The sequence below is a fragment of the Convolutriloba macropyga genome, chromosome 10, assembly GCF_964194025.1.
Source record: "Convolutriloba macropyga chromosome 10, txConMacr16.3, whole genome shotgun sequence".
In the NCBI taxonomy this organism is placed as follows: Eukaryota; Metazoa; Xenacoelomorpha; order Acoela; family Convolutidae; genus Convolutriloba; species Convolutriloba macropyga.
The window spans coordinates 14,801,359-14,829,130 of record NC_134477.1 but is presented as its reverse complement, the minus strand read 5'-3'; the positions used below and the strand labels follow the sequence as shown (position 1 = coordinate 14,829,130).

At 37.7% G+C, this 27,772-nt stretch overlaps 1 protein-coding gene across 1 annotated transcript in view; it reads right to left on the bottom strand.

The window, feature by feature from the left end:
• The window catches only part of LOC142348706 (uncharacterized), a 148,440-nt gene that overhangs the window by 109,906 nt on the left and 10,762 nt on the right, over positions 1-27,772 (bottom strand). The window contains exons 7-10 of the mRNA XM_075400159.1: positions 13,697-13,845; positions 12,876-12,966; positions 12,569-12,733; positions 12,107-12,244 (exon numbers count right to left, since the gene is read on the bottom strand). Coding sequence (XP_075256274.1) covers positions 12,107-12,244; positions 12,569-12,733; positions 12,876-12,966; positions 13,697-13,845 — 543 coding nt within the window. The remainder of the gene's footprint in view (positions 1-12,106; positions 12,245-12,568; positions 12,734-12,875; positions 12,967-13,696; positions 13,846-27,772) is intronic.

Here is a 27,772-nt window from a genome sequence, read left to right as displayed (position 1 = left end):
ATAGTTTTTTCAAATTTGGACTATAAAAAACTACTTTCAAATACGATTCAATCAATTTCCATAGAGTTACGTACCGAAACAGGTCAATTAGTCCCCTTTTCAGGAACCGGTAAAGTAATATTGACGTTACAGTTCAAAAAATTTGGTGATTAAAACAATGGAATCGTACTATACCAATCAAGCATCTTCGTTGCCTTATTTTTCTGGACACTATAGACAAAGAGGAAGTGGCTTTGGAGCTTTAGCAAGTGGCATAGGTCGAATCGCCTTACCGCTTGCACGAAAATTCATTCTACCCGCAGCAAAACGTGTCGGAAAAGAACTTCTATTACAAAGTGTGCCAGAGTTAGTGGATGTTGTCAGCAAAAAAAAATCCGCAAAGCAGGCGTTGAAAAACACTATTTCGAACACAGTTAAAAAGCAAACAGGAGGCTCATTAGCATTGCGAATGAGACGACAAAACCGAATGAATCGGAGACGGTCTAAACAATCTGGCTCAAAAGCTAGAAAAAGTACTAATGTGAGAAAGACAGTCATTTCAAAAAATAAACAGCCAAAAAGAAGTCGGTCGGATTTCTTCGCTAGAGTTAAAGATGATCGGTAATATGTTACCAACAGAGGCAACGCATAGTTCCCTGGATTTGTTTGAAAAACCAGCGCTTCTTGTAACTTTTGATGGTAGTTTTTGTCAAAAAGTAGGGCCAGTGTACAGCCCTAACGGACCCATGCTCGAATTTGAGGTGGCTGGAGACAGAAATAATTTTATTGACCTACAAAAAAATTTCCTGGAAATCAAATGCAAGATAGTTCAAGGTTCTGAAGCCGATTTGAAACATGACGCTGGAGCTGCAGCAGACGTCACCAAAACAGACGCCCCTTACTTCTGCAATAATGTTTTACATTCGCTCTTTTCTGACTGTACAGTATCTGCCAACGGATTAAAAATTTCATATGCAAATGGAAATTATGCTCACAAAAGTTTCATTGAAACTGAATTTTCTCATAACAAAGATGCTAAAGCAACTTGGTTGGCATGTCAAGGTTATTCCTACGAAGAGAACCCCGGAGCAATTCTGGCAGCTGAAGTTAACAGACGAAAAACTTTGGTTAGACAATCTGCCGAATGTACTTTTTATGGAAAAGTAGCTGTAGATTTTTTTTACTTGCGATCGACATCTTTTGAGTGGTGTGACGCTGCGAATTTCTTTTCGACGATCAATAGATGATTTTGTCACAATTTCCGACGATGCTGCAAAATCCTACAAAGTAAAAATTATAGAAGCTAATTTGTATGTAAGAAAAATGACGTTGAACGATGACGTGGTTTCTGCAATTGAAAAAACTTTACTATCAAGTCCAGCGTCCTATCCGTATTTGGAGACCATAACTAAAACGTTTCTTGCTTCTACTGGCTTGCAAAGCTGGAAACAAGAAGATGTTTTCAGCAGGGAGCCAATTCGACGTCTAGCTATATGCCTTAACACAAATGAAGCGTTTTTAGGAAGCAAACAACTCAATCCTTTCCACTTTCGTAAATTCAATCTGGAGCAGCTTTGTATTTACCGAAATGGACTTCCTGTTGCTGACAGTCCAATAAATACAACTGATGACAAACGCTTATATTTCAACACAATGTCAGACTTAGCCTATATTGACAATGGTCATGGAATTAAATTGTCTGAGTACCCGAGCCATTTTATTATGGTGTTTGATCTCACAAGCACTCAGCAGGCGTCGCATGATTTTATTCACCCTGAACTCACCAATTGTTCAATTTCAATAGAACTCAAGTTTTCAGTTGCCTTGCCAAGTAATATAGAAATTTTCATTATTGGTGAGAAAACTAGCACTATTTTCATCGATTCGGCTCGGAAAGTTTCTAAAAATCATATTCTGACAAACTAATGGATGAAGACGAAATCAACAGCCTGATTCAAGCATGTAAACTTCTAAAGTACAAATTTTGTGGTGTCTTTGCAGCTGATAATTTTCCCTTGAAATTGTCACAGAACAGATTCATTATTGTGAATGTATCCAGCTCTGATTCTATTGGAACACATTGGACACTTTTGTGTAGGAAGAATGGCAATTACATTTTCGCTGATCCGCTTGGACAGAAATTAACATCATACAAATGTTTGTACAACAGACTGGCCTCTGCTGCTCTTGATATTCAAAACGTGTATGAATTGCTTAGAAATCAACCTATACAAACACAAAACTCTATATTGTGTGGCTTATTTTGTATTTATGTTGCTCATTACATTTATAACAACAAAGAAATTGTAAAAATGAGTGATGTTGATTTGATTCGATTTGCGCTTCATATGATGCTCTAACTAACTCTACTAAAACTCTGCTTAGTTGAATAAAGTTTTTTTTTCAAAATTTTATTTTCACTTCATACACTATGCGTACAAACAAAACATCAGTATCAACAAGCAAATTACCATATCCGCTCAAAAAAATGTCCATTATTTGGCAGAAAGCACCTGAGTGTGGCCCAGACAAGATATTTTGAAATCTCTTTAGAGATTCACTTGCAAAGCTATCAGTTTGAGTTTGTTGGTTATTGGACTTTGTAATACAATTTTGCAATGACTTTTGATGGAGCTGAAACTGTACGCTGCTTCCTTGCTGTAGTCGTCGTCGATTGTCTTCATTCAACGTCACGTTGCTGTTGTTGTTGACTTTTTGATTAGCAGCTACGTTAGAGAATTTTAGCAACAGTTTCTGAATTGAGTGGGAATCTATGCTCAAATTTTTGTTGTATTCAACCGCCAAAACAAGCTTTTGAAAAATTTCTCCATTCAGCTCTAGGGTATTTGAATTGGCAAACAAAATCTTAAATGTTGTGTAGAGACAAGGCACTGTATAGCTTTTTTTAATTTTTGATTTGTCTGAAGACTTTGTCACGTCTGATGTATCCACCAAAACATGGTAATGATTAGTTTTCAAAGTGCAAAAGGGGTTTTCAAAATGAACACACACAGCATAATTTTTTACACCATTCAACTCCGGTTTTTCATCGCAAACTGAAAATTTGAACGCCTTCTGAAATTGTTTGAAGAAACCCGGCGATCGTTCAAACATTGCTTCAACCATTTTGATTAATCTGTGGAAGCAGCCGAGGATGAGGACGCTGATTCGTATCCAGAATCTTTTTCTGCTAGTTTAGGTTTTTTAGCCACCGGTTTTTTAGTAAACGAGGTATCTTTTTTCCCTTCTGACTCTGGCACCGAGTTTCGTATCCTGCCACTTTTTTTCATAAGTTTGTCAAATTCCTCTGTTGTAAGGGATATTCTCTGTTCAAATTCGTATTCATTGTCTTTTCTCTTAAAAAGTTTCAAAAAGACATACGTCCCGGTGTTTTCATAGGTTTTGAGAGTAGCTCTTATCAACCTCTTTTCTGTTTTGGATATATCGAAATAGCAATCACCCTACTCTTTGTCTTTGCTTGCAGTGAAAGGCATTTGTACCGAATTAGCTTGGAAGTTTTTGTTGTAGAACGTAGTCAACTGTTAGCGAAAGGTTAAATTATTCAAATGTTAACTATTCATTCCAAAACGGTACTGATAAGGGTGTTTCAAGTGATTTACATATATCACATGTCTTCAGAGGCCCATGTATTTCCCATATAATTTATTTATCGCGGAGTTATATTTAGATCAACAAGAGGTATTTCTTGGCATTGCCTTGATAACCCACACACATACACAAATACACACTGGTAATAGTCCCTAACACCATGAGTTTCAAAGAAACTAACTGATAAGAGGGGAATAATACGTGTTAGGTGTGATAATTCCCTCGTAACAAGGAACCAGAGTGGTTTCAATTACAAGCAACGTGCTCCCCACCTCAGGCGCGCGGCATGCGTGGGTTATACGTGTGTAGTCTACTTATCCAACTTGGTCCAAATTAATGAAAAACACCTGGCGTTCAACTAAAATTTTGTAAATACATGTGCAGTTTTAAGGTGTTTGCCTAATTCTGTTATAAACAAAGTAGTAAAGCACATATGTTTTCAATCAAAATTCCGGGCCAAAATAGTTGGCCTTTGGTTGTGCCGGGGGCAGATAAGAGAACTGCCACTGGACTCACATTGTTAACTCGCATAAACTACATGGGGGTAAATTCCCCGCTACATTTTATTTCATTTCGGTTCCGAAACAGCAACTCTTTAACTTTGTTGAAAGTCCACTGTCTGAGTAGAAGTCAAATTTTGTGAACAAGTATCCTTGCGCTTAAAATACCTTCACAACTTTTTCTTGTTCAATTATCAAAAACATTCAATTTGCTTATCTTCTCTTCAAAGCATTCCAAAATTCTTTAAAACATTATTATCTCTTCAAAATTCTTCAAACGCAGAAAATGTCTTTCCATATCCTAAGCGACCAAAACAATGTCTGGGAGCGAACAATTGTGTACCAAACCTTTTACGAAAACTTTGTGGTTTTTATCCAACAAAAAAGGACAAATGAGAAAGAGGAGAATTGGACAACCCTTGAACACTTTATGATACCTAAAATCTTCATTAACTTCGTTGCAACCTTGCCGGACAAAAAGGAGAGTGAAGATTGCGGTGGAACCTTTATCACTTCAGGCGGGTTCGTTCCACCTTTGTCGTTAACACATCCTCTTTACCCGTATGACATTGTGACGCTGCCAAAAGAAACTCGAACTATTCTATACAAATACGATTGTGACTGCGTGCCCTTTTTCGAAAACCAGCTAGGAGTAGTTCGGGCCTGCAATGACCTAGCCGATTTGTGGGGCCTTCCACATTCTCCCGAGTCACCACCACCAACACCAGGATGTGTTTCAACGCCAACTTCTGATCCTAGTGCCACTGTGTCTCCGGAGAGCTCACCGTCTCTGTTTTCACCCGTTACAGAGGAGAAACTTGCATGGAATTTTGGCTCACAACCAACTGCAAGTCAATTGATGCAGAATTTGTCTGCGACCGACTTCAGAACACCATCTGGCTCGACGACACCAACAACAATTTTAGAGACCGGTGCAAGCTTGGTTGCAACAACAACAACAACAACAACACCCGACAACTCCGAGACGCCAAAAGTCACTCTCGCGCCAAGAAAAAGAAGGTCCATTGGACCTTGTGAAAAACTCTTTGATTAGAATTTCTGAAAGGAAACCTAAACTCTCAGTTTGATTGTGTGAAGAATTGCTTATTGGAGTAATCAAAAATTGTGTTTTATAAAAATGTTGAGTCAATTTCTTTGATTTATTTGTTTCGATTTTGTAAAGGAGATTAAATATTTTTCGTGTATAAAATAAAAATTTAGTATTATTAGTTTGGTTTTTGAAAATAGAAAAAAAATTCGAAGGACTAAAGACAAACTGAAATTTTTTTTTCGAAAACCTGTAAAAGTGACTAAATTCGCCATATGAAGAAACATGTATAAACATGGTTTTATAGAGCACAATATCGTCTACAAAATAGGACTTGAACAACTCTATTGAGAGGTGGAGTCTTTGCCCATTTTCAAACCATTTTTCAAACAAATTGCTCGAAAAATTGGAAAATTTTTGAAGAAAAACGAAAAAAAACAATGAAAACGAAAAAGTTGGATAATTTTGTAAGGAGACATTTTGCTGAGCGCAAAGTGTTCTACAATAGAACTCTTAACAAAAATTTTGGAGGAGCACAATTTTATGGGTCACAGAGAACAAAATCTATGTTTAGTCATATATTTTTGTCTTTAACTTATCACCCTACAAGTGGAAGACTGATGAGGAAACTACTGAGAAGCATCTCATACGATGAAAACAACACGCTCTAAATTTTTGGTCCCCATAAACTTTTTCATATCTGTAACAGAAAAAAAGTTATTTGTAAAAAAGCAAAAATTTTGTGAAAACTATAAATTTTGAAAAAAATTTTTTCTTTCAAATAACTTGAAAATATGCAATTTTTCATTGTTTCAATGTTATCTCTATGTTTTTTACTACAATTTGAAGGTGTTACTTTAGAAATTCCTCATAAAAAGTTTTAGAGAAAAAACACTTTTTTTCTGAAAAAAAGGTCAATTTTTCCGAAAAATCGAAAAATATTGATGATGTGGTTGTTTTGCTGAAAAATACTCAGAATGAGTTTTTCTTACGACTTTGTAACAGAAATAAAAGGTTATGATGATCATGGCCAAAAAACCCCGGGAACACGGTTTTCGCAAACACCTGTTTTCAATTAAAAACATGTGGCTGCCAGATGTTTTGAAAAATCGTGTTCCCGAGGTTTTTTCAAACTTCTGTAAAAACCGGTCTTCATAAAATCTCACGCTGTGAAACTTTGATCATAAGCATGATGAAGCTAGCTGCTCGCCAAGTATGAGTTTCATTAAAAATTGCGAAAAAAAACAAAAAAAATCAATTTTTTTTCCAACTTTTAAAAACATTTTTTCTTAGTTTTTTAAAATCTTTCAACCCTCAACTGATTCTGCTACAATCTCCAGTAATCATTGATGGGACTTGTTATACTAAAATTCAAATCTATTTTCAAAAAAATTTTTTTTCAAGGTTTTCGGTTAAAAAAACTGCGATAATCAATTTTTTTATGCCTAAAAAGAGATATTCAGTTGCGCTAGAACACCAATAAAGCCATTTAACCATATAAGGCTCGCTAAAACACGTCATTGCATAGTCATTACGCATATATTGCATAGAAAATACGCATAAGTCTCCCACTATTACGGCAAAACATTGGTATTTGCATTTTAATTCAACTTTGCATAAGACATGATTGTAGCCCTCTTTGGCCAGAATACCAATCATATATGCAAATGGATTTGCATAAAACATGATCTACGCCCTCACTGGCGAATGATGGAATTTGCATAAAGCAGGACTAAATTTGCATAAAATGCTAGACGCCCTCTTACGGGATAAAAAAAAATGTTGTTTCTAAATCTTCATCCATCTCCTAATTTAATTAATGGGGCTGTGAACATTGGGCAATGATATTATTCACTCTTGTGTAATCCTTTAGTTAACTGATTGGAAAGAAACTTTGTCCCTAGAAATTTCGTTTTGAACATGTTTTAAAATTCAACCAATCAGAACGTTGGTTATTTTTAGAGAGTTGAAGGTTTGGTTTAGCTCGAACTCAAAACCATTTTATCTTCAAATTGATTCAACAATGAGTTTCTCGTGCAAATTTTGTAACGCCAAATTCACATTTCGCACCAACCGCAATCGTCACCAAAGGAACTTGCATCCAGATGAAGTTGGAGTGCCAGTGTACCGCTGTGAACACTGTGATTTCACTACAAGAGATCTACGAACTCTCGAACGACATTTCGGAAACCGACATAATCCGTTAGTACAATGTTGTCTCTACTGCTACATTGGCTTTGATTCTGCCGATCGCTTTGCCACACACATAAGAGATCAACATGGACTGCCCTCGAGAACTAGTGAAACAAGCAGAAGACCAACAGAATCCGCCTTTCAAGGAGCACTTCAAGTTTTCACTATTGATGGAACGGAGGACGACCAAGATCTCATGGAGTTCATGCTGAACAATAGAGACATCATAACGGACCTTATAAACAGCGAAGTTTCGACTGCAGCCAAAAAAATTCAGTTTGTTGTGTCTCTGGATCTGTACAAAGAAAGAAACGAAAACGACAACGAAGAACAAGCTATCGAAATCTTTGCTAGCTCTGAAATGACTACAGTGTACTTGGATGGACTCTCAAACGAAGATTTTTTCAAGATGTTGAGTAAGATGTTGAATATTCTCTTCATGTTTTCGTCACAAGGCAGTGGATGGATTCTACGCAAAGTAAACAGACTGGAAATCAAGATAGCCGCCTTTGCCCCCGTGCATGCCTCGTCATATATAGCTCTACCTGGTTTCCTGAACGGATGCCGTTCATTGCTCAACATACGAAACCATTTTGATCACAACTGCTTCGTGTATTGTTTCGTTGCCGCGTATCACATCAAAAATCGAATCAATTTACTGACAGAAGGTCGATCGGGAACTGAAAAGACGAATCCAGATACGTACAAGAATGCGGAACGACAGCCGGTTGGAGATTATCAGATGCCCATGCCCATAAACAGGATCCCATACTTTGAGGACGCCAACGACGTTCGCGTCAATGTTTTCGGGTAAGTGTTTCTTTAATAATATCAATAAAATTCAAATAATCCCGCTCAACGAATCAAAATGTTAAAACTGTATTGGTCTTCATGAATCTGTTTTGTTTACAGAATCGAGGGAACACGTTTGGTGATGATCTACGTTTCCAAAAAGTCAAACAAATCCTTCACAATGGACCTTCTTCTCCTCCACGATGAGAATGCCCATCACTACGTTCTCATCTTGAATCTGGAACGATTTGTCGCATACTTCAAAGGTATAGCGCACCGTGCAGCGCAGCGTATTTGTCGAAATTGTTTTCATTTGTGTACAAACAGAGAAACTTATCAAAACCATGTTAAAACATGCAGTGAACATGCAGCAGCAGAAATTGTTATGCCAAAAGAAAGCAACACTTCCCTACAGTTCAGAAACTGGAAAGCACGCTGGTTTCTTCCTATCGTTCTATACTTTGACACAGAATCTTATCTTGTTCCAATCGCTACAGCACAACCCTCACTCTCTACTTCCTACACAGTTGCAATTGAAAAACATGAACCTTGTGGTTATGCAATAGCAGCCATAGAACACGGTAAAGCAACTCCTGTCTACTTTGAACTCAAAAGAGGTGACAACTGTATGAACGAATTTGTAAAATCTTTGCACGTTCTGGCGCGGGACATCTACAACCGAAAACGAGCTTTCTACGGACCCTACCGAGGACCTGTTCCAGCGCGTGAAAATAACACAAGATGTTGGATCTGTGAAAACGAAATAAACGATGAGGCTGAGCTTGTTCTTGACCATTGTCACTACGATGGTCATTTTCTAGGGTGGGCGCATCAACTCTGTAACACTCGTCGCAGAACATCTAACTTTACGCCAATGATTGGTCATAATATCAAAAAGTATGATATTCATCATATATGTCTTGCACTAGCAGAGTGTGAGCCAGAAACGAAGTTTGAAGTTATACCTTCTACGGACGAAAACTATATATCACTCTCTGTTGGAGTGTTCATAAAAAATTTTGAGTCGGAGGCCGGACAACAAGTACCCATCTTCGAATACATAAGGTTAATTGACTCGTTTAACTTCATGCCCCAATCACTCGAGTCCTTGGTAGCTGATCTGCCTGACAATCGCTTTGACATTCTACGCTCTAAGTATGAATCTTACTCCAATAGCGATTTTCAACTTCTCTGCCAAAAAGGTTTTTACTGTTATTCCTACATCACATCAGAACAAGTGTTTGAAGAAAAAGTGTTGCCTCCATTATCGGAATGGAAAAATACATTGCATGGCGGTGAAGTCACTATCAGCGAAACCGACTACAATCATGCTCAAACAGTGTTTTCAAAATTTGGTTGTCAAAACATCGGCGACTACCACGACCTTTATCTAACCAGTGACACTTTGCTCTTGGCGTGCGTCTTTGAGGCTTTCAGAGATATCTGCTGTGACACGTACGGTTTAGATTGCGCACAGTACTATGGAGCATCAAATTTATCAGGAGATGCGTTCCTCAAGGTGTGCAAACCCGACCTGCATTTGCTAACCGAGAGAGAACAACTTGAACTTGTAGAGAACATGATGCGCGGAGGAGTGTCTTCAATCTATGAGCAACGACTCTTTCAAGCAAACAACTGCCATCTGCCGAACTATGATGCTTCTAAGCCGTCTACATATGCGTTGATGCTAGACGCAAATAACCTCTACGGCGGCGTAATGCAGAACGATCATTTGCCCTTGAAGGATTTTGCGCTAGATGCACACATCACGCTCGAGGAAGTACTCAAAATTTCGTCAACGGCACAGCATGGATACATAATTGAAGTTGATATTGATTATCCACCCGAATTTCATGAAGCTCATCAAGATTACCCTCTGGCGCCATCCAAATTGAAAATCAAACATTCTTGGCTGAGCGGTTACCAGAAAAATTTGAAAGTACAGATGCACTTACCTGAAAAGTCATCTGGGCCAAAACTCGTCCAAACGCTGTTGCCTAAAAACCGCTACACGCTACATTATCGGCTTGCCCAATTCTACAATTCAATGGGGCTCAAAATTACAAAACTTCATCGGGCATTAAAGTTTGAGCAAGCGAACTGGATGCGACCCTACATGGAGCTAAATACCAGTCTCCGGATTGCTGCCAGTACTGCTTTTGGCAAAAAGTTCTATAAGGGCATGAATAATTCAGCGTTCGGAAAAACGTGCGAGTCGAAAAGGAACCGTGATCAAGTCGTTATTGTTCGAAATGCTCAAAGGGTGCTACAAAGAACGCAAAACTTTCATTTTAAATCGTTCAAAATCTTTGGAGAGAGCATGGCTGCGATGAAAACTGCAAAAAAACGGATTTATTGGAACAAACCCACTATTGTAGGGGCATGTGTACTTGATCTGGCGAAATTACACATGTTCCAATTCCATTATACAGTGATGAAGCCAAATTTTGATTGCAAAGTTCTCTACTCGGATACTGATTCACTGCTATATCGAATCAATACAATAGACGTTTATGAAGATATACGCCAAAAAATTCATATTTTGCAACATTTCGATTTCTCTAATTATCCAACACAGCACCCGCTCTTCTCCAAAGTGAACGAATATGTCGTCCTGAAGTTTAAGGACGAGTTTGCCAGCGTGCCTATTCAAGAATTTTGTGCTCTCAAGCCGAAACTCTACTCAGTAATTGCAATTGGTAAGTTAGTTTTCATCACACTCACACGTATCAATATACAGCTTGTTAGTTGGGACTGTTCCTAATGTTCAATATTTTAATTTAGATGGCGGGGAAAAGAAATCAGCTAAAGGCGTCACAAAATTAGCACAACGACAACTGACGCATCACAGATTCAAAGAAACGCTCTCCTCTGGTCTTTTGATCCGCACGCAAAACCATAGAATAGCTTCTAGCAGCCACCAACTCCATACAGTAACCATTAATAAAGTGTCGCTCAACGCTTTCGACGATAAACGATACATTCTTGAAAATGGGATCGATACGCTGCCGTTTGGTCACATAAATATTGTCCACGATCGTTTCTTCGACGAAGACGACAATTTCGATAATGAATCGTTGAGTTCCTGGTCGTCTGGAGAGTTGTACGAAATTGAAAACCAGAGGGAAATTGAAACCACAGTTGAAACGAATACTGACAACGCTGAAATCCCTGACCCCGGCTTCGTAAGAACCGCCGCAATCACAGAGTCTGATATTGATTCTGATGAAATTGCCGATGAAAATGAGATAGAAGAAGAACGTCCAGTGTATAACCCATTTATTGATTATGAAGCGATAGAATCAGACTCTTAATTAACAAAACAATGCGCTATTTTGTATGCAATTTGACGCTTTTGTACGTGTTTAATTCTCTTATCTATAACAGTTTCTATAACAATTCTATTCTATATGTTGTAACGTATAAATTCAGCTTTAATTCAAATCTACTTTGCTAGGTTTTGCCACAAATACGCAAGAAAAGTTGAAACTGGAATGGCTTTCCAATAGCGCAATACCAACAATAAGCCACCAGACAAATACATGTAGCGCAATTACCACTTTCTTAGCGTAAAAGATCTCCCCTAAGGGATCAGGGATCCCCCTCTGCTGAACGGATCTCCAAAGGATCTCCCCCCCCCCCCCCCCCCGATCTTCCTGTATATATACGATACTACTTACAATCAACAATTTCTCAGTTTTAAAAAACGTTCAAATTCCTTAAACATGTAAATTTAAGGAAAGTGAATGTTTTTTTTTAACTCGTGAACCTCACTAACATCAAGGAAAATGCTCATACGAACAATTAAACCTACTTGAATGGTTAAAATTACAAGAGAAAACACAGTATTCTCCGAAATAATGGAAAAATAATAATGGGGAATAAAAAGAAAATGGGCAGCTGAAAACAAGTGGCCTAATATGCTGTTCCGCTGCGATTACGCAGAAACCAAAATTAATTAATATAATATAAAAATAATACTGACCGCAGTGCCTTTGGAACAGTTTCGGTAGATTCCACTGTGAAGGGGCAGACAGGCACTGGCAGCATCTCTCCAGAAAGCCTCCTGGTTCTTCTTAGTTCGCAGACACACCATCTTATCATCTTGTATAGGCACCAGTGGCTGAAAACAATTAGCAGTATTAACAGTATATTTATCAAGTAATATGTGTTAGACTATTGTATTTGAACATGCCGCGCGGGCCATGGCTATGCCAGGGGACTTTATATGAAATGATAATGGGATTAAATTATCAGCATATTTTCCAAATTCGAGTCATCTGAGATTGCAGGTTTTTCATTTCTTTTCGATGTACCCTAGTGACATCTTTACCCATACGGGTTTCAAATTGAGCCAAAAAATGTTGTATAAAAGTTATATGACAAATATATAAGGTGCTGCGGGAGGGGAGTGAGAAGAAGGTGCAGTCTAAGGCAGATGAGTTACCTTTTCGTAGTCTTGTTCGAGATAATTGAGCCAGTAGTTGGCCAGACCATCGGCAGTATCGTGAGGGTTGTTTTTGTACCCATATCCACGGTTGTCATTCAGAGCGTCTTTGTCGTTATTTCCACACATTCCGAATGTTTCACCAAAGAACTCTTCACAGTCAATCTGTCAATATATGAAAAAAGTATGAAAAGCAATAGTTTAGTCAGCGTCAAAGGTATTTAAAACTTCGACAAAAAATATAGATTTCACTCAACACATCATGAAGATCACAATGGTTATGATAACAATTCATAAGTTTGCATACCTTCAGTTTCCAAGAAGACTTTCCGTTCCATTCCAGACGGACATGTGGCTTAATGTAGAGAACCCACAAATCAGTGCTTTTCTGGGTCAGTCTGAAATTAACAGAGAACTCAAGTTTGTCAAAAATAAATAGGATTACATTTTTGTTCGTTATCTTATTGTAGGTTCTGCATTCATATGATATCACGAGAGGAAGATCTGTACGCTCTGAAAATTTTTGTTGAAAATTTTTTCGTGAATTTGAAATTTGTTTAAGATCATACCAGGCTAGAAGCACGGAGATATTAGTTACTACTATGGAGATCAATTCTAGAATTTTCTTTCCTTCGTCAGCGAAGGGACAGCACGATTTTCCAACAGGTTAATTCAAATTTATAACCCTGGTGTAGAATTTTATAACCCTCGTGCGGTCAAAACCAAAAAAAACAAGAAAAATATTTCTTGAAACTTGAAATCAAAAGTAAAAGGTTCAATGATCTTCTGTACTTTTCATCGAAGTCCAACAAATTCCACGCAAAAATTCTGCGGCCATCTTGCTCTCGTTCACGAGAAGCCATGTATGATCGTAGGAATGGATTCAGAAATCCAGAACAACAGGGGCAAGATAGAGTGGTCTCATAATATGGTCTCTATAACTTGAACAGAATTCATAAGATACCTTCAAACTATAATTAATCATCAATCACAACAAAGTTTACTTGTTGTCTCTTAACTTTTCCTTTCATGCTATTGAAGAATGTGAAAAAGGAACTAGAGAAAAATCATTATTGAATTAATGTCAACCAGGGAACCGCCAGATATTATAAAAAAATAAAATATCACCTCATGCTTTGATCAGTGTAGTCTACGTCATCCTGTGCGTAGGTCCAACTTGCTCCCGGTTCCTTCTTGTTCTTGAACCTGATCTTGCCATCGTACATCTCAAAGATATACTGTTTCGTGTTAGTCAGCGTCACGTCCAAAATCAGAGTCTAAACAAAATCAATGCTTCCAGAACTTAACTTTCTGAGTAGTTCAGTACTGAATCAGAATGTTTTTCAGAAACTAATCAGTTCTGATTCAGAGTCCGTTGATGTCATATTCACGCTCTGATTTGCTCTGAATCAGACTCTTAAGTTTCTCTGATTCAGAGAAACTGAATACTCAACAAAAAGCGAGGTTCCGCCAAAAACTCAGCTGAATTGGGTTAATTTTTAACGCAAAATTCAAAAATAGCCAGCAGATTGCCAGAAAAAAGCAGGAATAGCTTCGTATATCTGCAGTCTCAAAAATAGTAAAAAGAAACGACCAAAAAAGAAACCACTTTATATTAAATACTAAGATACTATATTTTGATTAAGAATCGGTTTAACTTATGGCTCATACTCGTTTGACCTCATATCTCTGATTTAAATTTTAAAAAGTCAATTTCAGAGTGAGGAAGTCATTTTTGAGAGTGAGGTAAGTCACATGTGACCAAAAATTTAATCACGGAAATGATCAAAAAATGACTCCAATAAGAGAGAAAAAAGACGTCAACCAAGCAAACCAGTAGATATTGAATGAACCAATGCTCAAAAAGCGGATTTGAAAAATTTGTGCCCTCATATGGTCGAAAATAAATCTTGACGACGAACTAAAAAAACATCGCAAGACAAGACCTGAAACAATTCACAGAATTTTCAGTGACAAAAAAAAATTAGACCTAAAACGAGATATGAATAAAACGGGTAAACCGTTTAGAAAAAATCAGATCAAAACATTGAAAAAATAATAGAATCAAGGTCAAAATGCCGCATTTAAACAATAACCACAAGCGAGAAATCAAATTTATGTTCAAACACCATTTACTCACTTTACTTTAAAATTAGAGATCAAAAATTTCACGCCTAAAAACAACTCTCTATTTTGCTCCATTTCTTGTTCCGGTGTGACCCAAATGATCGCTCCAATTTGACTTCAACAATCATAAAAATGTGGGAACAGATTTTAAGAAAAATACAGCGCCCCAATGTAATTCAAATTCTTTGAATTGTACAAAACAAAAAGAAGTACAATCATAGATCAAGTTATCGCCTCGCGGCTGTTACAAATAAAACATAGCCGGTTCGTCGCCGGACAAAAGCCTTGAACTACACTGTTGGGCCCCCCTAGTCTCTAAAAGCACCACAACTAAAGACAAAAACAAAACTGCTACACAGAATAGCATATACTGTTTTCAAGTTAATCTTGTTCCCAATTTTTAATATCTTTCAAGTAAAAATACATTTATAAGGCTTGAATGATCTCTATCCCATTTCATTTAGAGTTTACATTCTCAATTAAGAATTGTGCTGAAAAACCTATCACACCAAAATACAGGATGCAGTAACAAATGATGTCAAGCACGCTAATTCAGCTGCAGATAGGTAGAAGTCACCAAAAAAGTTCCACTTCGATCTCTGGGCGCGTGATCACATGTTCATAACAACAAACAAGGAAGACGACGGTTTACAAAGGTCAATAGTTCAAAAAAATAATTCGCTAATGAACTGATTTTCAACACTTTTCCTGCAACATAGAACTTTGACATATCCGAAATAACAAAAATTGAAAAAAAATAAATCGGAAAATTAACAATTTTTTCCCCTATCAACGATCATTAATAACAACCCTTAAAAAATCAACGTTACACATTGCTAGGATTTGTACCATATAACACAAGCCTGCGCAGTTATGAGTAACAATGTAAAAAGGAGAAGAATGAGAAATCTCTCAAAAATTAGAATCTCTTCGAAAGGCAGATTTTTTAAAACAAAAAACACAGTTACATATTCAAATGTTGAACCAGTGCATAACAGAGAAAAAGAGTCATAAATTAATTTTTATTAATTTTTTAATTAGGATGAAGAAGGAAGAAAGCACAATTAAATATTCAAAAATTCACTAAAACCTTGAGAATTTCTACGCCTAGACAAACTTTCTATGTATTGCGGCTGAGCTTAGCAACTTTTCAAGCAGTTCAATTTAGAATAGCGTGACAAGCGAAATTTAATGCTACATTCTATTGAAGTCATACGGATTTGTTCATTTTGTTTAATATTTATATTTAGCAACTATTATTAGTACATAATCGTCATACATGAACTGAAACTCAAACTCGAACTACCTCAACCACCGGCAAAATAATACTACGACTTAACAGTATTGCATCAGATTCTTTGCGATTGGATTGCGAAACAACCTGTTATTGATACAGAATATTCGACAAAACTTCTACATGGTTAACAAATTTCCCATGACATCAAATTTACACTGAAAAAGTGACGATATGGAAAAGTGTTCACATTCTGTCGATATTATTATCTACAACCAATCAACAGTTGAATTTGACATGTAAATCTGCGTGACTAGCAGCATAAAAGGAGCTTGAAAAACTACCAAAAATCAGTTGAAACTTGCAATTTTGGTTATATTAAACTTACATACAGTGCGTATTGAAGCACACTTTCTTGAGCAGTAAATTACTTGTTATCGTGTCTTGTTTCTTTAGATCATATTAGTGATTGTACAGTTTTAACTTAACTTTGACTTGTGAAAAGAGAATTAACTTTGATATTCTCAAAACTTTCTTTCTGAGGAACAAAGTTCCTAAGTAAGAGAAACCTTGTGCAAAGCACATAGTCAGTTGCTCTTACTGGCTTTAACAAAGCCTAGCCTAGTTTCAATAATGGTGTTAATGAGGTCAATTAAGGAATAGAAATTAGTTATTAAAGCGAATAATTAGAAATTCAGATAACAATTTTCTTTGCGTTCGCGCTTTTTTGTTACTTGAATAATCAAGTTGATTATTGTTCCGAATAGTTAATAAGTCTATTACTAAGGACTGTACTCAGAGATAATTTGAAATTTCGATTTATAACTTGAGTTATTAACAAAACTCAACAAAAATTTGATTGTTTCAATTTGAATTATTTTGTTATTCTGAGAGAAACAAGTTAGTTATACAGCAAAGATGAGCAATTAGTTATCAAGGCTAATTGAGCAACAAGTAATGCAACGGTACTCTACAGTATAGCGGAGAATACAGTTCACAAAAGTTAACTGCAAAAACACAATATCCGGACAGATTTGAAACCGCTGAAACGAACTGGGCGTTGTAAAGTTTTCCTTGACTTTGATAGGAGAGCAGCCGTTACACTTGGTCCGCCGACCCGGACAGTGAAATGCAAACTGCTGTCCAATCTGATGAAGAGAGTGCCGAAGGCACCCCCCAAAGAGAATCAAACAAATCAACAGCAACAGGCCAGTGAGGCGAACAGAAGAGTGCAATTCAATAAAGAAATTGAAGTGCGAACCCTGCTCAAAGGAATCCAACAAAGCAAAAGCGAACAGCAACCAGGCAAGTCAAGCACAACCAGCAGAGAGGAGCTTCAATCAACAGCTCACAGGTACGATAAGAAGCTTCAAGAGTTAGTGGAAGAAGTTAACACTAAAAAGGGAATTGGCTACAAAATAATTGAAGAATAAGATCGAGCCAACAAACTAAAGGTCCTCTACCAACAGACTGTTCACCTTCTGGAGAAAAAAATACCCAAGCAACTGCAGCGTCAAAACAAGCTTGTGCCTGCAAAGAACCAAGAAAGAGCAAAGCAAATTTCGACTATCAGTGAGGGCAAAAACAACTACCCAACGGACAACCCAGTTGCTCAAACAGTGCAAAATGGAGCAACAGCAAGTGGCCAAGAGACGGAGAATGTTTCCGAAACATCTTCAGGAAAGTAAAGACACGAGGAAAGGATGAAGAAATTCAATGTTGAATTCGAAACCAAGACAAGAACAAGCACGGTTCGAGCGGAGGAAGCTAGAGATGGAAATGCAAATGAAGGAATTGGAAATCAAGTAGCAACTACTGGAGGAAGAGCGCAAGCTAGAGCGCAAAGTGAAGAGAACAGCATTAGAGAACGATGATGCTCGTTCCCAATCAACCAGTGCTGGAGACAAATCACCCTTCAACTGGACCCCTAAGAAGGGAGATGTCTCAAACTGGGCCAGCAGGATCGACAACCTTTAACATCAGAGCGATCAACAGCTCGCTTCGAAGCCACCACTGAAGTGAACATCCATAGTCACTTTTCACAATATCGCAGTTCACGAGACCGAACCTCAAGTGTTGAAGACCGAGAAGTTTCTCCCAGAGCTGATCTACGATACAACATTGGCTATTCAGGTAGTAGTAACCTACCAAAGCTGAAGTTGAACAACTTCGACGGGAACCCCCTCGAATGGCCGGAGTGGGCTAGTATGTTCATTGCTACAGTAGATCAACGACCAATACCAGACTCAGAGAAGATGAGCCATCTGAAGACTCTACTGACAGGCAAGGCAAGGTCAGCAATCTCTGGAATGGGCTATTCTGGACAGTTCTATGGTACTGCATGGAGTATTCTGGAGAGGAAATTTGGAAGGCCTCATGTGATCATTGATGCACAGCTGGAGAGTCTTCGCAAAGCCAGTCAGGTGAAACCTCACGACTCAACAGATCTGATCAGTTTCTCAGTTATTGTTTCGAATTTTGTGAATGTGCTCAAAGAGTACAAGCAGATTGGTGATCTGCAATCGAGCTCGACACTGTATGTGGCAGTAGATAAACTACCCCAAGTTCTCAAAGAGAAGTGGTGGTTCTATGTTGATGATAAAGATGAAGATTGGCCTGATCTGATTATGTTCGAAAAATGGCTATCTGTGATAGCATTTGTGCACGAAGGGTTTTCAGCTTTCAAGGGAGAGCGAAGAGAAGAAGACCGAAGAAGCACAAATAGAGACAACGGGTCTCGAAAACATCGAACTTCAGTGCAAGTTCGAACGTGAAAGAAACGAAGCAAACGCAGAGTGATCACTGTCCGCTAGCTGATGGCACTAAAAAATGGAATTGTCCACTATTCAGGAACATGAATGTGAATGATCGGTACGCAGCAGTGAGGAAGCAACGCTTATGTTACGGATGTCTAGGCAAAGGACATGCAATCAAAGATTGTAAAGTCAATGCGTGCGGCATCAATGGATGCATCAAGAAGCACAACCGATTGCTACACTCAGAAAACCAAGTGGACGAGGGAAATCACGCAGTCAACGTAAGCGCAGCAACAATCAACCAGAGTAACGAAGTTACTAGCTTTCTTCAGATAGTTCCTGTCTCAATACACAGCGGTGGCAACAGGCTGAACACATATGCTTTCCTCGATAGTGGATCAACGGTTTCATTCATCGATCAAAGTGTGCAAGAGAAGTTACGATCCCAAGGCACCGATGTGACGCTCAACATAGCAGGCATACACGGAACGAAGGACCTGAAGACAGAAAAGGTCCCTCTCAAAATAAAGGGACTAGATTCAAAGGTGCATTCAATCGAAGCGTTTGCACAGCCGTCAATCTCCTTGGGAAACAGAAACTAAAACTACAACAAGCTGAAGCAACGCTTCAATCATTTGAGTGTTCTACCCAACAAAAGCTTCAACTTGATGGAAGTTGGCATCGTCCTTGGTCAAGATGCTTATGAGCTACAACGCCCATTGGACTACAAAATAGGAACACGAAGTGAACCTTTCGCCGTTCTGACAGAGCTAGGATGGGTAGTCAGTGGACCCATGACGGGCAAAAGAAGACAAAATGTTTGTCATTTCGCATTCACTGAAGATGTGAAATTGGCCGAGAATATCCAAACCTGTTGGGACATAGAAACCTATGCTTCCAGAATCAACGTCGTCAGCCAGTCAAAGAAGGAACTGCAGGCACAGAAGATGCTAGAGAGTACGACAAAGTTCACAGGCGAGCGGTACGAAGTGGGAATGCTATGGAGTGAACCAGAGCCAGACCTACCGAACAACTACAGCTCAGCCCTGGGTCAGCTTTACTCACTGGAGCAAAGATTTCAAAGGGACCCAAACCTGAAGAGTTTGTATCAACAGTCAATAGATACAGATGTAGAAAAATGATTCGTAAAGGTATTGGACGAGTTCGAAATGAAAGGCACCTCCAGTAAGGAATGGTATTTGCCACACCATCCAGTGCTAAACCCGAACAAGCCTGGCAAAGCAAGACGTGTCTGCAATGCCGCATGAAAGTACACAGACATATGTCTAAATGATGAGCTAATAGCAAGACCTGATCTGCTACATGGCTTGAATGGAACAATATTCAGATTCCGTGAAGGACCAATAGCCCTAACAGCTGACATCGAATCGATGTTTCTACAAGTGCAAGTTCCCGAACAAGATAGAAGTTGCTTGAGGTTCTTATGGCGTCCCAGACCAAATGAACCTGTTCACATATACGAATATCAGCGTCACGTTTTTGGAGCTAAGAGTTCTCAAACTTGCGCAAACTATGCTCTCAAGCGAGTGGGACTGGACAATGAAGAAGAGTATCCAATAGAAACAAAGGCAATACAAAACAACTTCTACATGGACGATTTCATCAAACCAGTAGAAACCCAGGATGAAGCAATTGAAGTCTTCAATCAACTACAACCTCTTCTCTCACAACATGGATTTGAACTGAAGAAGTGGATGAGCAACAACGATGCAGTTACCGAAGCAATCCCAGAAGATTTGAAATCAATCAGCAACACGAAGCAAGTTGAAGTTGAACCCAGTACGGAGGGATCCTCAGTGCTAGGGCTACAATGGACCGTTACCGATGATAGCCTTCAAGTGTGTAGAGGTACCAACAAAGAAGTGGAAACCCCTATAACCCAGAGGAAGATTCTGTCACTGGTATCTTCAGTATTCGACCCGATCGGATTGTTTTGTTTGCTCCGTTCAGTGTTCATATGAGACGACTTCTGAAAGGCATCTGGACTAAGAATGGACAACATTGGGACAACGAAGTGGAGCCTAGTGAAGAAGAAGAATTCCTGAGATGGAAAGAACAATTTCCAATAGTGGCTGAAACAAGCATCGATAGAAGGTACTTCAACAAAGAGAGGGATAAAGCCGAACTTCATGTGTTTGCTGACGCATCTGAAGACACGATGTGTGCAGTGGCCTATCTACGTTCACAACCAAAAGAATACTCAGCTGACTTAGCATTTGTCATTGGAAAGCGCAGAGTGGCACCGATGAGGCATCTTTCAATACCGCGATTGGAATTGCAAGCGGCAGTCATGGCAGTGAGGTTGAAAGAACAGATAGTCAAGGAACATGAAATGAAGATAAATAGTTGCAGTTTTTGGTCAGACTCAACAACAGTATTGCAGTGGATACACAGTTCCCATCGCAAACAACGTGTTTGTGGCCAATCGAGTGGCTGAGATACTAGATACAACTGATGTTTCACAGTGGAAACATGTCAGCGGTATTAATAACCCAGCGGACATTGGCACCAGAGCAATCAACATTGATGAACTCAAGAGAAGTGAATGTACCGGCCTGATTGAAACAACCAGAAAGCGATTGGCCACAGCAAGTGAAACTAATATTTGCCTCAGATGAAGAGAATATACCCTTATCAGTCTTCATGATACAGGCTGAAGAGAAGAAAGCTGTTATCCAGTGGGAACGATTCAGTAACTTCAACAGACTAGTAAATACAGTGGCATACGTACGGCGAGCACTTAGCAAATACAAATCAGCAACACTCATAGTCAGCATCGAAGAAAGAGAAAAAGCAAAAGCAACAATCTTCAAGTTACTACAGCAAGAACAGTTTGGTGAAGAGATGAAATCTCTGAAAACTGAAAAGGAAATTCCAAAAGGCAGCAAAATCCTACAGTTCTCACCCTTCCTAGACGAAGAAGGACTTATTCGAGCCAAAGGCAGAATAGGCAAAAGTCAATTAGACTTCAATGCAAAGCATCCAATTTTGCTACATTGGAAACATCATGCGATTGAATTATTCTTGCGAAACGAGCACAAGGACAATAAACACGAGGGCACTGAGCATGTAAGAAACATAATTCAGCAGAAGATGTGGATCCTGGGCATACGGAACGCCTTAAGATCAATCAAAAACAAGTGCGTTACCTGCAGAAAAGGCAGAGCGCAAACGATAGCACCAGTGATGGCAGATCTACCCGAAGAGCGGTTAGATGCTTCAACAGCCTTTACAAATGTTGGAGTTGACTACTTTGGCCCTTTCTTTATGAAGATTGGGCGCAGAAACGAAAATCGATGGTGTTGTCTGTTTACTTTTCTGACTGTGAGAGCGGTGCACATAGAAGTGGTACCCAAGTTGGACACCGATAGTTGTCTCAATGCAATAATGAGGTTTATTGCTCGAAGAGGCAAACCGAATACGATCATCAGTGACAACGGGACAAACTTTGTTGGAGCTGAGAGAGAGTTTGCGGAGTATGTTACAGCATGGAACAAAGAAGGGATCGAAGAACATCTAATTCAGCGAGGAATCAGATGGAAGTTCAATCCACCCGCAGCACCTCACTTTGGAGGAGTATGGGAACGGTTGGTGAGAAGTTGCAAGAAGGCAATGTACGCAGTGTTGGGGAACAGATCAGTCACCGAAAACGTTCTTTCAACAACGATGTGTATTGTTGAGCAGACTGCGAACGCAAGACCTTTGACTCCAGTCAGTTCAGATGTTAATGATTTAGAAGCATTGCCCCCCAATCACTTCTTGCTTGGCAACAGGAACGTTTGCTTACCCTATCTACCATGCGCAGAAGAATTTGTCGATCATCGAAAGCTCTTTCGAGAAACTCAAGCCTATGCAAATCTCATATGGGACAGATTTCGGAAAGAATATCTGCCAACTCTGAATAATCGACAAAAATGGCGATCTACGTCGAACGAAATCCCTAAAGAAGGCGATCTCGTTTGGTTGATCGAAGAAAGCGATAAGCGTGGATAATATAATCTAGATCGAGTTACGGAGACCATCGATAGGTCTGACGGTGTGATTCGATCGGCGATAGTTCGAACGAACGACGGAGTGTACAAGAGACCAGTAGTGAAGCTCGCCCCAAAACTACCTGGAAAAGATGTTTTCGCGATGGAAAACAGGGCCGGCGATATTGCGGCTGAGCTTAACAACTCAGAAGTCAAATTGAATAGCGCTTCAAGGTCATTTCAAGCAGTTCAATTTAGAATAGCGTGACAAGCGAAAATTAATGCTAAATTCTATTGAAGTCATACGGATTTGTTCATTTTGTTTAACATTTATATTTAGCAACTATTATTAGTACATAATCGTCATACATGAAGTGAAACTCAAACTCGAACTACCTCAACCACCAGCAAAACAATACTAAGACTTAACAGTATTGCATCAGATTCTTTGCGATTGGATTGCGAATCAACCTCTTATTGATACAGAAGATTCGACAAAACTTCTACATGGTTAACAAGTTTCCCATGACGTCAGATTTACACTGAAAAAGTGACGTTATGGAAAAGTGTTTACATTCTGTCGACATTATTATCTACAACCAATCAACAGTTGAATTTGACATGTATATCCACGTGACTAGCTGCATAAAAGGAGCTTGAAAAACTACCAAATTCAGTTGAAACTTGCAATTTAGGTTATATTAAATTGACACACAGTGCGTATTGAAGCACACTTTCTTGAGCGGTAAATTACTTGTTATCGTGTCTTGTTTCTGTAGATCATATTAGTGATTGTACAGTTTTAACTTAACTTTGACTTGTGAAAAGAGAATTAACTTTGATATTCTCAAAACTTTCTTTCTGAGGAACAAAGTTCCTAAGTAAGAGAAACCTTGTGCAAAGCACATAGTCAGTTGCTCTTACTGGCTTTAACAAAGCCTAGCCTAGTTTCAATATTGGTGTTAATGAGGTCAATTAAGGAATAGAAATTAGTTATTAAAGCGAATAATTAGAAATTCAGATAACAATTTTCTTTGCGTTCGCACTTTTTTTGTTACTTGAATAATCAAGTTGATTATTGTTCCGAATAGTTAATAAGTCTATAACTAAGGACTGTACTTCGAGATAATTTGAAATTTCGATTTATAAATTGAGTTATTAACAAAACTCAACAAAAATTTTATTGTTTCAATTTGAATTATTTTGTTATTCTGAGAGAAACAAGTTAGTTATACAGCAAAGATGAGCAATTAGTTATCAAGGCTAATTGAGCAACAAGTAATGCAACGGTACTCTACAGTATAGCGGATAATACAGTTCACAAAAGTTAACTGCAAAAACAATATCCGGACAGATTTGAAACCGCTGAAACGAAATGGGCGGTGTAAAGTTTTCCTTGACTTTGATAGGAGAGCAGCCGTTACACTATGTGTAGACATTATCTAAAAGCTTGCAGCTAAATTGATCAAAATTATCTCTCACTAGATGGCAAAAAACCAACACATTAAAACAAATTAAAAGCAACAGCTATGTACTCGAATCAGTAATTATATTCAATTATACCACATAGCTAACGGATGAGAGCCTGCACTTGTGAGACTAGAGAAGGAGAAAAAAAATTAGCAAAAAACTCAAAATCTTATATTGTATGAAAACAAATCGAGTCAAAGTCAAAGAAAACATTAACTGTCCACTCAGAGATTGAAACAACAGAAGGGGGCAGAACTTAAACACACTGGTACCACTTAAATAGCTCACAAGAGAAGAAACGCTTAACACAGAAGTCAAATTGCCGCACATGTGGAAAAAGTCCCTCTCAAAAATCTAAAAGTCGTTCATACATAACAAAAAAATCAAATACGCAAAAAATCCTTTAAAGAACTTGACTACAAATGCAAAATAGAAAAACTACCGAAAATTTCCCATATGCTAAAGTTATTCAAGAGAAAAAACTGGCCAAAACAAGTCAAGCTGCTCCACCTGAAACAAAACTGTCTCTCACAAAAAGTTGTTCAAACACTATTTTCGAAGCAGTTTGAAGAAACTGAGCGCAATAAAACTACTCGGCTTTCGCTCTTCTCATTACCTCGGCGTGACTAAAATCAGTACACCAAATGCGTAAACTTATTTCTATCCAGAGATTGGAAAATGCAGAAAAAAGCCAGATTCAGTCAAAGAACAAAAATTATCTGGAGTGGAAAATTAACTGAAGAAAATTAGAAAAAATCAATTAGTTTTTACCATTTAGTACAAGTACATTGTAGGTAAATTCTGGGTAGACTTTTTAGGTGGCCAAAAACCATAAAAAAGCCCTCAGAAAAACCTGAATTTTTGTTCTGACATAACCTAAGTGTGGCAAGCACTATATGCTCAACTGTTTTTTTTGTTCAATTTAGCCGATTATATACTCAACGGAGATAATTATGAGTGGCATCCTTAGAAATCCTGTGAAGCGTAGCAAACAAAATTCAAAAGAGTTTTTGGTGTTTTTCCAAATAGTTATTGAGCTTAAAAGTTTTGCGAAAATTCGACTGATTTCCGTTGTTTTTTTGTTTTTATTCACAATTTCCGCAATTCTTGCCCTAGTTTTCGTAATTTTGCTAAGGTATGTTAAGTTTTTAACAATGATGTTATCGATTTCATTTTCAAAGATAGATAAATGCTCACCGAAATGTTTGATTCCATTTTTCTGGCCAAAATATTGAAATAAGAATTGAAGCAATATTCAAAATATTGTACTAATGATTTGAAAAAAAAACTCAGTATTAAACAGTACTAAAAACTGCTGACATAATCTTCTCAAACTCCATAGAGCATTAATTTTTTTCTGCCTAGATATCAGAGTGTTCTGGAATTAAAATTTTACCAATTTTTCGTTAATTGAACTAAATAATTATGCAAAACGCACAATTTAATTTGGATATTTAGAAATTTTTCTATGACAAACTAACTAATTCACTAAAATTTCAAACAACTACCTGTCTGAACTAATGGTTTTATGACTTTGATACCCAGAGATTTAATTTTAAAAGGCTTTTATAGGATATTTGCCAGCTTATGAGGGTTTATTTATCGCCTCGCCACATGACCATTCTAATGGAAGGTCCCAAAGACGTCAAAAGTAGGCATAATTGATTATATTTGTATTAATAGTGAATCGTTATAACGGCTTCGACACCGTTTCCGCGCAAAATTTAATTGAAGATTGAATTTTTGCTAGTATTAGACGTTCCTTTCTGTAGTCATACTCATCTCGATAATTACTAGTCTCGATGGCATACTAGGGAGGTATGAATGAACCTATTTAAAACTTTCAGAGGATAATTAAAATTTTCGAGGGCTTTGAAACTAGTTGTTTTCATAAAAATAATCGTATTTTCGAATTTTCTAAAATCAGTTCCTGAATTTTCTAAATTCCGTATTTTCTAAAATCAGTTTGTTCAAACACTCTATTTTCAAAGCAGTTTGAAGAAATTGAGCATATTAAAACTATTCAGTTTTCACTCTTCTCATTACTTCAGCGTGACTAAAATCAGTATTCCAAATGTGACTTCTCATTGGCAACAAAATATCGAAAAAAGTGAACAGATCTTGAAAACATAGCTGCAATATTTCCGCAAAGGAATCAAAATAGTCTTCGCCGAAAAAGTTAGTTTGTATTATAACTTATTCATATCCAGAGATCGCGAAAAGCAGAAAAAGCCAGATTAAGTCAAACAACCAAGACAATCCATTTTACAATCCCGACTTATTCCGATTCTATAGGGCGCTGTCTCTTTTTATAAAAAAATTTTTGCATTCTGTTTCTTTTTTTTCTACGTTAAGCAAATCTCACAAAATTTCAAATCCAGTTTCAAAGAATGACAGATCATAATAAATAGAAAATGAGTCCTAATGAACACACTTTATGTTTTCAGAGAAAAGCTTCTGGTTTTACAACACAGACAAAATCTTTTCGTAAAACTTAATTGAATTCTTAGATTTTGCCTGCATTTGTTGTTCTTTTTGAGGTCCCAAGATCCAAACTTTCTAATCGAAGATCCTTCTGGCTTTCATAAGTCGTATGAAAATATCATTTTCAGTTGATACCTGATGATACTTATGACTTTGAATAAAATTTTTTTATAAACAATGTTAGTGAAATTTCGAAATTGCCCCTTTTGTTATCTTAATACTGTCAGTTATAGCATAATTTTGGTAAAATAATATTTCAGTGAAATGTAATTTAACTCTTATGGCTTTTACGCGTCTGAACTAATGGTTTTATAGCTTTGGCACCACGAGTTTTGATTTCAAAAAGCTTATTGTTGGACATTTGCCAACTTTTGAGGTTTACTTGTCGTCTCGCGCATGACCATACCAATGCAAGATCCCAAAGACGTCAAAAGTAGGCATAATTGATTATATTTAATGTTGTTAGTGAATCGTTATAACGGCTTCAACACCGTTTCCGCGCACAACTTAATTAAAAACTGAATTTTTGCCAGTATTTAACGTTCCATTCTGTAGTCATACTCATCTCGATAATGTCTAGTCTCGATGGCATACTAGTGAGGTATGAATGAACCCATTTAATGCTTTCAGAGGATATTTAAAATTGTCAATGGCTTTAAAACTAATTGTTTTCATAGAAACAACCGCATTTTCGAACTTTGCATTTTATCTCTCTTTGTCGAATTGTCACCTGTTATCATTAAGGACAAGAACCATATTTTTAAAAGTGAATTCGAAGTTATTTTTAATAGCTTAGGTTTTGTTCGATGTTATTTTGATGTGCTTATTAAGTTTTTTTTCAAAGAAATAGAATTTGGCTGTAATTGATAATTGTTTTTGTTGAATGATTTGTCTTGTAGTCTCGATAATTGCAGGTCTCATAAGCCCTAAAATGTGGCAACATTTAATACATTCACATGTTTTACACATACAAATCATTTACAAACAATCTCTATCTCATTTTTATCTCTTCCTCATTTGTTAGATAATTAGGTCACAAATTTAGATGAGCAGGGTCGGGAAATTACCCACAAACGCATCTCACCGAGCTGCATTCTTTTAATTCAGTATGCAATAGCCTTTTAGAAAACATCACTTTTTA